The sequence below is a fragment of the Bidens hawaiensis genome, unplaced genomic scaffold (assembly GCF_021521415.1).
Source record: "Bidens hawaiensis isolate Kalapana, Puna unplaced genomic scaffold, B.hawaiensis_p1.1 tig00037353_1, whole genome shotgun sequence".
NCBI lineage: Eukaryota > Viridiplantae > Streptophyta > Magnoliopsida > Asterales > Asteraceae > Bidens > Bidens hawaiensis.
Genome location: NW_027496532.1, coordinates 137,551 through 149,136, shown reverse-complemented (window position 1 = coordinate 149,136; position 11,586 = coordinate 137,551). Strand labels below are relative to the sequence as shown.

The 11,586-nt window shown below is 34.9% G+C and overlaps 2 protein-coding genes across 2 annotated transcripts; both read left to right on the top strand.

Moving 5' to 3' along the window:
- The first annotated feature begins 605 nt into the window (after positions 1–605).
- LOC143589339 (glutaredoxin-C1-like) lies at positions 606–1,381 on the top strand. The gene has a single exon (XM_077070131.1). It carries the CDS (start codon positions 816–818, stop codon positions 1,224–1,226), a length of 411 nt encoding a protein of 136 aa, XP_076926246.1. The 5' UTR covers positions 606–815; the 3' UTR covers positions 1,227–1,381.
- Positions 1,382–5,410: 4,029 nt separating this feature from the next.
- LOC143589343 (auxin-induced protein X10A-like) lies at positions 5,411–5,794 on the top strand. Its single transcript, XM_077070134.1, has one exon. The coding sequence runs from the start codon at positions 5,411–5,413 to the stop codon at positions 5,792–5,794; it is 384 nt and encodes a 127-aa protein (XP_076926249.1).
- Positions 5,795–11,586: the final 5,792 nt, after the last annotated feature.

Sequence of the window (11,586 nt, the reverse complement as noted above, 5' to 3'; positions counted from 1 at the left end):
ATTTTCTTTTATCTTCAAATCTAAAATTACACTAAATATTACTATATTTTCTTTTTCTTTTTCAATTAAATATTATATTTTTTTTTCATGCCTTTATCATTATATATCATCTCTTATCTACTTACAACCACTTTAAACAAATATTAAAAACTTAATTGGGTAAAATAGTAATTTTTACAAATATATAGAAAATCATTAATTTTTACAAATACATTATAAAACCCCTCTCACATAAAATGAGAGATAAAATGTGAATACTCTAATGATCCTATAATTATAATAATTTGAAGTTTCTAATAAAAATCAACACAATATCAATTGTTTTTCTAATTTGTTTTGACGCGGGTAAACACGTTTAAATAGCATGAGCTTACAAGAATCACATAATCAAATACAATAATTATACACTCATTTCAAACTCGTAGAAAACTAATCCTTACCCAAATACACTCATGTTTTAAAACATTATTAACATTGATATTAGAGTAGCTAAAAAGTAGTCTTTGAACAATTAAAAATTAAAAATTAAAAATAAGAAATACAATGTTCAAAAGATGTGATTTGACAACAAGGGTAGAAGCTTGTTACACAACACATGTCACATGAAACATCCCTAGGATTAAAGAATTATTTTGATTCTTGTATTGAAGCACGACATTTATGTCCCCCACCACCTTTTGTGATCTCTACAAACATGCTAGTCAATCCCTATATAAACACCACCACCATCAACACATATACTCCCATATTATCATAATCATATACTCATCATTTCTTAACAAGTAAAACAATAACAATAATAATAAAACACCACAATGCAATATCAAGCAGCATCTGCCACGGGTTACTACTACAACTGCATACCGGTAACTCGACACCACTACTACCCCACGGTGCAAGCAGTTGATCCACTAGAGAGAATAGCAAAGCTAGTGTCACAAAATGCGGTTGTAATATTCAGTTTAAGCACATGCTGCATGTGCTATGCCGTCAAGAGTCTCTTTAGCGGCATGGGTGTGAGCCCGACTGTTTACGAACTCGATGAGGATCCGGTTAGAGGTAGAGAGATTGAGAGGGCTTTGGTTAGACTTATGGGCAACTCTGCGGTGGTTCCGGTGGTGTTTATTGGTGGTGAGTTGGTGGGGTCGATGGATAGAGTGATGGGTTCACATATTAATGGGACATTGGTTCCACTTCTTAAGAAGGCTGGAGCTCTTTGGCTTTGAGTGATTAGTTTATGGATATGTTTGATTAGTAATGGTTATTGATTACTTGATAATTATGTAATGCGGATTTTAGAAAAGAAATGATATATTTTGATTGGATTTAAGAACTATGGTGAAAATTTTATGGTTGCATAATGTGACAATGTCACTATTAAAAGTAGATGTTACTAAAATGTCACCGACATTGGTTGCTCTAACATTAACGTTAATCAGGGGCAGCCCAAAGGGGGGTAAGGTGGTTGACCACCTCGAGCCTCTCTAGGCCCGAAATTTTTTTAAAAATATATTTTTTTTATGTAAACAAATATGTAATTTAAATGTTTAAACTAAATTTACCAAACTACTAGTTTGGTGTAGGGGCCGGGAAAATGTGTATGGCTCTTAATTTGAAGGTTGAGAGTTTTAGTTTCACCTTAAACAAAAATTCATTTAATCTCATTGTCAATAAGTTCTGAGCCATACTATTATATTAATTGCTATGACAATCACCAAGTAACCGTGTGTGTTAACCGGTCAAAGAAAAACGAAGCAGCTATACCAATACTAGACAAGTAACACGGGTGTTCTTTGAGCCTAATAGTAGACATTAGAAAAAATGAATGATGCTCCTTGTTCACTCATGGATAATATAAAGGATCCTTGGTACTAACATATGTAATAAAATCTATTATGTCGGGCGGTTCACAAGACATGGCCGACATGCCATCTCTATGAGGGGAGGTTCGTTGAAAGGAGTAGAAATCGTTGCGGTTCATGGGGGCCAATAAACCAGTGCAAATGTGGAAGAGAAAGGGCATATGAGCCTCCATAATTGATGCTTTTAGGCTTTAGAATATAAACTTTTAAGCGTTAGTCCATTGGCTTAAGGGATGACCGGATGATAATGAGATTTATGGGCACGAGTTTATGAGCCTTATGTTACGGATCCATCTTTTGAGGCCAAGTGTGGCAACCTGAGTTACCCATTGTCAGCTAGTCTATTTCACTTATGATCAGGGTACACTTGTTTTGTGCTACCTTCTTCAGGTGAGCGACAACAACTCGTAACCAATGATGCGTCGTTGTGCAAGTACAACAAGGCATGTTCACATTCTTTCCCGCTGAGGGGTGTGCCCGATAAAGTCTGGTACTAGCTAGCAAACCCAAACGTTCAAGCACAATCTTAGCATAACGATAATCAAACAGTTGGTCCGTGACACTATCCCACCACCATAACCATGCACGTCCACGTGCATTTGTCTCAAATTCGTGTCGAGCACAACGAGAACAATGTTGGCAACACACATAAATAACACTATACCTTGAGGAGATGGGCGTAACATGTCTTGTGACTAATTGCGTTCTGAACTCTTTGTAAACACGTTTAAGAAACCCCCCCAAAATGCTAATTTATGTTAACTAGTTGAAAACAATAAATCTAGAATTCGGGAACTTTTAGTTCAAAAACAACAATTCTTACAGATGGATTACTGACTAATAATAGAACATGTCCAACAATCTATACTTTATCACCACATTTAGTTTTGATCAAGGAATTTTTGGCCTTTTGGATGATGATAAATTGTTGTTTCGTTCATATTCTAGTGTGTGTTGAATTCATTTCTACTGGTATTATTTGATAAATTGTTGTTTTCGTTCATTTTCTAGCGTGGAGGTTTACTTTTAGTTTGTTGTTTGGCTGAAGGTTGAAAAAACGTCTAGGATTGTCTGGTCTTCATGGCTGCAACAAAGGATTACAAGGCCGTCGTCACTATGGCATCCATGACACTTGGGAAACGGATTATTGCTGAGTTGGTCTTTACTGGTACTACTGAAAGAATGAAAAGTTTTCTCCGAAAGCAATAGAGAGATTGACTAAAATATTAAATGCTTACATTATTCTTCCTACTTTATTAGTTCTCCCTCGCTACTTGACTGAGTTTTCTACTATTATTTAAATCTACAATCAAATCGCCATATCAACATAATATTTTATCGTAAACAAAGTTGTTTGATGTGACTTTCATTCAATATGCTTTTTTTTGTTCGAAAGAGGGGACCGACCCTAGTAAACTTTATTAAACATGAATAAAATCTACAAAACAAAGGTAACCTTAACTCAAAATACCTAAGAAAAGCCACCCAAAAATAAACCTCAAAAGACAAAGCACTTGGGCTATGAAAACAACCCGCCGTTAGATGTTTATTTTGGGCCCTAAACAATTGATCAAAGTGACCAAGAAGTTGTATTTTAAGAAGAAAAAAATACTATTTTATGCCGAAAAAAATAAGGTGAATTTGATGACTATTATGAGTTATGTTTAATGTTCTCTAGCTAAACGAAAAGTAAATAGTCATAGACACTATTATAGAAATTCATGTTTACAAATTACAATACAAGATATAAAATATACTACATGAAATCACGTGTGAACATTTTAAATGATCAAACATTGCTATATCCACCATACTTTGGTGTTTCCTTCGTCTTCTTTTGCAAATAACATGGTTGGAAGTAGGGTGTCTAAGGTTTAAGCGACCCGTGCTTTTTGGAGATTTGTATGTTACGTATATTACCAAAATTTAATTTTTATCTCAAACGTTTTCAGACACTAGAGCATATAAATAACTTGTGACTAATAAAAACAAAGTTTTATCAAATAGCTTATAGCATAACGGTATAAAGGTGTGCAATAAATGTGTTCATAAACGTGTTCATCTTAAAGTGGGTGATGGTTTTCAATCTCATGGTTGACATTGATGTAGATTTAGGAACTTGTTTTAGAAAGTGTGTGTTGGCGATTTTAGTAAAATCATGTCATTTTAGCAAATTGGGACGCACTTAAGACCAAAAGGGAAAATATAATATAGATTCGTCTAATATAGATGTAATATAGAGGTGTGGAGTGCATGGTTGATCAGGACTGTTTCTGGTTTCTAATGTTAGTACACCATGATAATTCAAGTTGCAACGGGGTTTCAGGGGGCAGCGCCTTTGGTTAGAAGGAACCTAAGGACGGTAGCTTCTAGTGGGTCTTAGGGGCAAAGTTCTAAAAGTTGCTCCAGAACTATAAAGTTGTTTAAAGTTTCTTAATGTTGCTTAAAATTCTCTGGTACCAAAAATGATATACTCTTTAAAATTGGACTTGTTATTTAGTACCAAAAGTGATGAACATAACTAATAGTGGTCTTTGGGGAAAGGTTGATGATCAAAACTAACTTTGTTCTTTAGAATCAAAGTTGTTGATAAGAATCAAAGAAAGTTGTTTTGACTGGAGCGCTAATACATGACGTTTCATGAAGAGTTGTAATGGTATTAGCATTTGTTAAACCCCATTATACATAAGCTATTTGGCTTGATTCCATCATATAATTTTACATAAAAGAACCTATCGTTTTTTGAGATACTTTTCGTCTTATCTGATTATGTGTGTTAGACGAAATACTTTAATTTGAAAACGAATGTGTGATTCAAAAACATATTGCGTTAGAAAAAAAAAACATTAAAATGTTTTGAGTTATCCATACTAAACAATTAATCAGACCCACTTTGAGCATTTCTTTAATTCGTCTTTTAAAAAAAAAATTATACTCTCAATTAAAGTAACTTATGCTATTGATTTTTCTAGTTTTAGCTTCATTATTTTTCCTTCGAAATTCTACCATGCAAGTCATGTTTAAATTGCTAACAAGTATACATGGTCTTAAAATGTATAGAAACGATTTTTTTAAACATGATTACATCGGTTTAGTCAAACATTACAACTAAACAACTTTTTAGATATTTAATAGATATTTATATTTAAAGCCATGAAATAAAGTGTCATATATTGAGAGGTACATCCACAATCCATCTCTCGGAACATCTTTTTCTTTCCTCCCTTTTTATCAACAAAAATCGTTGGTTGATTTAGCCCTCCTCACTCACTATTGCTCTAGACTTTCTCCAGTATTCTTTTCCACTCGAGTCAACGACGAATTCCTTGATGAATATTCACGAAAGTTGGAACGATAAGAAGAAGGACTAGTAAAACGAGACCTTATAATGGAGATTATGCTATATCTGTCTTACGATAGAGGTTAACACATGTCTCGTTCTCTCTTTTAGCTGATCCCTTGTATATTTCGTTATATGTTATATATTTGTGTTTGATACACGTGTTAAGAGTTGTTTGTTTGAGCTTGACTTTTATATGATAACAAAAATGGATGTGGTTAAAGACAAAGACAAGAAAGGGCTTGTTTATAAAGCATGGGAACGTTGCAAATTGCTTCGTGGCATAGGAGCAAAGAAACGAGCTCTTGTCCAACGAAGTGTATCATGGCCTCGAGTAGATGCAAACAAAGGAAAACCGCTTAATATTGCTCCTAAGGGTTGTTTCTCGGTCTATGTTGGGCCTCAAAGGCAAAGGTTTGTGATTAAAGCCGAGCATGCAAATCATCCGTTCTTCAAAGTGTTTCTTATTGAAGCCGAATGTGAATACGGGTATGAACACGAGGGCCCACTCGAGCTTCCTTGTGATGTTGATGATTTTGTAAAGGTTTTGCTACAAATGGATGATTGCTACAAGGGTATGTGTTCTCATTGATGTATCTTGAAGATCAATAATGATGCTATCCTCTTCTAGCTTAAATTTATGTGTATAATAATACTATAACTAATAGTCTTGTGTGTTTATTTGAAAAAAAAATAGCCTTTTGTTTTTATTTTGATTGGCCTTTTCTTGTTGTATATCGAATTTTGTGTTGGTTGTATGTGATTTAAGAAACATTTTAAGAATATTTTTAGTTTCACGTGAGTTTGTTTTTAAAACAATTGAAAACCATGATTGTACGGGCAATATTTTTTATATAAGCTATAAGCAGAGGCAGACCTAGTAGGAAACTAAAGGGGGTTGTCGCCCACCTTATATTTTATTTTTTAATGTTATTTGTATGTGAAAATCCTGATCGTCCCCCTTAAAATTAGTGTTAGATCACGATGTCGCCCCCCAAGAAAATAATTCCTGGGTCCGCCCACTGGATATAAGCTCAAACTAAAATCATGTATGTTTAACACTGCACTCGAACTATTTGATAAAAGCTCAACTCTTTAATTGAATTTGAACAAACATGACCGCGAAGTCTTGATTGTTAAATATAATATCAAAGTCACTGTTCATTTGTATAGTTGTACTGCTGTACGCATATATATACTTAAGAGGTTTGTTAGGGAACCTCTGCGTCAGTAAGTGTTGAACCAGTAAGAGATATGGCTAGGTAAGAGACTTTGAGCCAATAAGGAGTCTGAGGGCCCGTTTGTTTTTTTTAGAGATTTAAGTCTGAATCTGAATACCACATCTGAATGTTAAGAAGTGGTTTAAATGTCTGAAATCTGATTCATTAAGAGGTGGAGGCTAGAGACGAACCTCTAGTCGTCGGAGATGGAGCCTAGTCTCCGGGTTAGAAGTTAATGGAGGCCGGAGACAAACGTATTTTTTTTGGGTTAAGAGGTTTTCAGACCCACTAAAAGCTCTTACTGGTTCATATGCTATTAAGACGCTGAATCTCTTAATGCCAGAAAAAAAACAAACAGCCCCACATCTGATTACATCTGACCGAATCAGACGTTTTCCTCTATCCAGAGAAAAGAGGCAAAAACAAACAGGGCCTGACTTTGCTTGGCCTCCAATATTATTTTTAAACTTAGTGGTTAAGAGATTTGCTAAGCAATTCATAAGTGTCATTCTGGTGAATTAAACACATATTAATGAGATTATGCTGATTGATTTAGAGGTGACGTATTAATGAAATAAATAAAAGGTTACCAAACATTCCCTTATACATTTGCTAGATTTATCGTACTAGTTACGCATTTGAAGATCTCGTAGGGCCCAAATATACTCAAACTGTTATTTAAGTTCCAAATTAAGGGGCATTGTGGTCTTGAAACAACTGAACCTGTGCATTATTGCCTTGAATAAAAGTTGAAATGGGCCACTCGAGAAATCAAATCAGAAAATTATGGTATGATTCCAAATTTTCGGCTGTGCAAATTGTTGTCCTTTCTGTCATATTTTTTACATGACCTTTCGATCACAAATTAAAAATGGCTCCGTCTATTAGGACACCCTATTTTTTCTATTTTGACACCTGATATGGTCTATATTGATCAATAATTCAATATGATGCATATTGGTCTATCAAACAGAAAAAAAACTGGCCATTGTCAGTTCTGTCCGGTGGCTTCGCCAATATGTACCATATTGGTGGATATCGAACATGTGAACCACAGTGTGATAATTTTTTGTCAATGTTGAAGTTGCTTATATGATGAGAAGTACTATACGCTCTTACAGGAAAGATGCAATATGATGCATATACCACTTATATGTAGGGGTGTTAAAAAAAATCCGAATCTATATTCGAAATATCCGAATCTGAAGTATCCGAAAATTCGGATATCCGAATCTTAGATATCGAATTTTCGGATTCGGATTCGGATAGTGATTTTGAACATTTTCGGATAGTTCGGATATCCGAACTATCTAAACTTTAAATTTGATTATTTATTATCTATAAATCAATACCCCAAATCCCTTTTAAGTCATGCCGGTTGTTCACAGTTTCAACAGATTTTGCTTTGAAAAGCTTCTCAATCTTGCTCAGCCTTTCGTTGGTTCCTCTCTTCCTCAAGAGTGTTTGTTTTAATTTAGTGATTTTGGAAGAAAGAGTGTTACGTTTGTTGTTACTGTGTAAATCAAACTAATCTATTTCCAATTTATTGGCGAAACTCCAAGAAACCAAATCGGCAGTTCTAATTCATTAAGCCATGGAATTCATTTATGATGGTAGGTTCAAACTAATTTCCTTGGCCCCAATACTTGCCCAGATCTGCAGGAAAAATCTTATTTTGTTTTGTTTTTAAATTTTGGATATCCGCTTGAGTATCCTTCAGATATCCGAAATTTTGGATACGGATTCGGATAGTGAAATCCACTATTCGAAATTTTCGGATATCCGAAACTCCGGGTATCCGGTTTCGAACACCCCTACTTGTATGGACACTTAATATGCCAAATATTACCCATTATGACCTATATAGTTTTATAATTATTATTTTTATTTTTTAATATTAATTTTTATTTGAACGATGGGAATATGCAATATGAAGAGGGTGATTCTTATATGCATATAATCAATATAGTTTCTTTTTATACTTTTTTAAATATAAATTTTATTAAAGGGAATAGACAATATGATGCATATGATCTTTATATGGACAACCGATATGCATCTTATTGCCCAATATGATCCATACAGTTTTTTATTTTAATTTTCTTTTTAAATATCCATTTTATTTTAACTATATGAAAAAGCCAATATGATGCATATAATCCTTATATGGAGACTTGATATGCATCATATTGACAAATATGAACAATATATAGAATTTTTTTTAAATACCAATTTTATTAAAAAGAAAAGGGTGTTACATATAAGCCTTGTATGATCCATCCTTTTTAGCAAAACATTTCTTGTTGCTCCTTAAGATGTTTTGTTCAATGTGGAACCTGCAAAGATACTTGTACACGTTCGGGAAACACGTTCATGAGTGCTAGGTCCCTGTGTTATAATGACACATGGTTCCATACACTCTTCCAACATAGACTTGATCATCTCCAAGACCCATATGTAGTTTTCTTCCTTTTCTTCCGAAACAAATGCATGAGCGACAACTTTTCATACAACCACGCAACACATCAACGTGTTAAGGATACCAAGGCAACTACGGATGCGGTTGCGGGTGAGGCGGCAGCGACATATCATGATCAATCGGAATGTCATCATGAGCCCCGCCTGCACTCGGAAGTACTTTGTGATAAACCGAGATCACTACCGGCAATGGCATGGGAACTAAAATTCGGTGGTCCCTAGAGCAAAAATGAAGGGGCTCGCTGAACATGCATGTACAACACATGCTCAGCACCGATTTTCAATCAAACATTCAAACCTCTTCGCCTTGATCTGTGAAGACAACTTTGAGTCCCCCCCCCCTCTCCGGAAAGAGAGCCAAAGAGTGGGGATAATGGTGACGTACCCCCCCCCCCCCTCCGCCGTACAACGGCTCTCGCCGATGCCGGTGAAAGGCGCTCGCAAAGTAATCTGCCAAACACCTCTAGAGGATGCACGACCTCCAGTGGAGGAGACAGTTTAAGAAAAAACATATCACAGTCGTGCATAACTAACGACTAAAGTCTTGTGGTGCAATGGATGTAGTAATGTGGTTGTGTAAGTATCGATATAGGAGTTCTGTAATGGCGCTGACCTTCTCAGTGAATTTACCATAATGAGTCTCAAACAATCACCATCCAAAAACTAACGAGGGTCTGTCTATGTGGATCATATAGTCCAATGTGATGCATATCAAAGGTGCATATAAGGTTGATATGCATCAGCCTCTTCCTTATATGAAACCAAATATATATAATTGATAGTTATATAAAAAAAGCCCCCTATATGCATCATATTGCCCAATACGATGAATAGCAATAGTCCATTTAAGGTTTATATGTATCATATTGCCTCGCCATTTGGTTAAATCCAACATTGTCCAATTGATGGCCATATGGTCCATATTGACCATATAGCCTAAGCCGCCAAATCAACTCTGATATTTGCTAGTTTTATCTGTTTGGTATGGACCAACATGCTCCATACTGACAAATATGAAGCATATGAAGATGTCTAAATAAATAGAAGGGTGTGCCAATATCATGACCTTTAAAAATATCTTTTGTGTAACACTTAACTCCTCGTCTTGTGTTTAGTTATTTAGATTTGTTGTTTATGTTTTATGTTAACACCTCAATTCACCGCCTTTCTCATGCAAATCACTCTACCAAAAATTTAAGTGTTGGTCTTTGATTCTATAAACAGTATTTGTGTATAGATGCCACAATGCATGTCACCCTGTTCAAAACTTCAAATAACTATCCCTCTGTTTATTGAGCTCTATGCTATTATTAGCGTCTCATTTCAGGAGTCGGGTTATCAATTCAAGTACTAGAATCGAACCACATAAACTTAAGAATATTATGAATCAAGAAGATGTCTGACCAAGAATAGTTGATTATTATATAATTGGGTTAAACTATTTATTAGATTATTATAAACTACTTAGATTTCAAAAAAAAAAAAAATTAAAATATGTAAGTTTGGTTGGGTAATTATTTACCGTCGGCTTTTTTTGTTTTGATAATGTTATATTAGTTCGGTTTTTCTCGGATATTTCGGTCTTTATGATTTCATTTACACGGTACACCCCTACAAAAAAAAAATATAAAAAATAGTTAATTCAGTCACATAAACTAGTGTAAATAGCAAAAATGTTGGTGTAAATAGATTCACCCACATATTTAACCTACTTTCGTAATTTTAACCAAGCAACCAAGTCTTTCATAGTTTCCTTGAGCTGTCGATGTTATTAGCATAACGGCTATAAAATCGACCCTAATGGCCATATAGTCGTTACCCAACGACCAGTATTCAAAAGTAGGCCTGTGCAACGATTCAGAACCGCGAGAACCGAACCGGAAACGAAAATGAGTGAAAAATTGAACCGTAACCGGAACCTATTATAGTAAACAGGTTCGGTTCCAAAACCGCTAAAGCCGGTTCTCGCTAATCGGTTATGGCTAGAATCGGTTGGATCATTTATTTATCAAATGAGTTATGCAAACTTTGCAAATTGCAAAACAAATTTGTACAATTGTATGTCTTCTTTTACAATAAAACTAATTTAGATTACAACATGAACATCCGTTATATATTTTATTAAAACCTAAGTGTTGAAATTAAATAAATCATTAGCAACGATAGATTAATGGAAGATCATATCATTTTATATTAAATTACCTTGATTGTTTAAATCAAAATTGATCATGGTTGCTAGTTTTTGAACGTAAAGAAAGAAGATTTGAATTAAAAAATTATTAAATGGATGCTGGTTAATAAGTTACTCCATAAAAAATGGGGATTGGTAAATTTATTTAAAACGTTTTGAATATTCCGATTCTTCAGTTCCAAGTCTAGAACCGCCGGTTTTACCCGGAACCGAACCCGAAACCGTTTAATGCAAATTCTGAGAACCGAGAACCGAACAGGTACACACATTAGCGGTTCTGAGGCACCGGTTCGGTTCTGGTTCCTCGGTTCTGACGGTTCCGAACCATTTTTTGCTCACCCCTACTCAAAAGAAGGAAAATAACAAAAAAACTCATGTAGGAACAGGGTACAACCAGGTTGTGTCCGGAAATGGTCCGAATAGAAACCAGGTACTACTTGATGATTGGGAAAGCAGAAACGAGTATGAATCTACATGTTTTTTAAGGAATTGGCG

What these genes read in the sequence shown, in the direction of transcription:
- LOC143589339 (XM_077070131.1), top strand. Translation starts at nt 816, where the DNA reads ATGCAATATCAAGCAGCATCTGCCACGGGTTACTACTACAACTGCATA.
- LOC143589343 (XM_077070134.1), top strand. Translation starts at nt 5,411, where the DNA reads ATGGATGTGGTTAAAGACAAAGACAAGAAAGGGCTTGTTTATAAAGCA.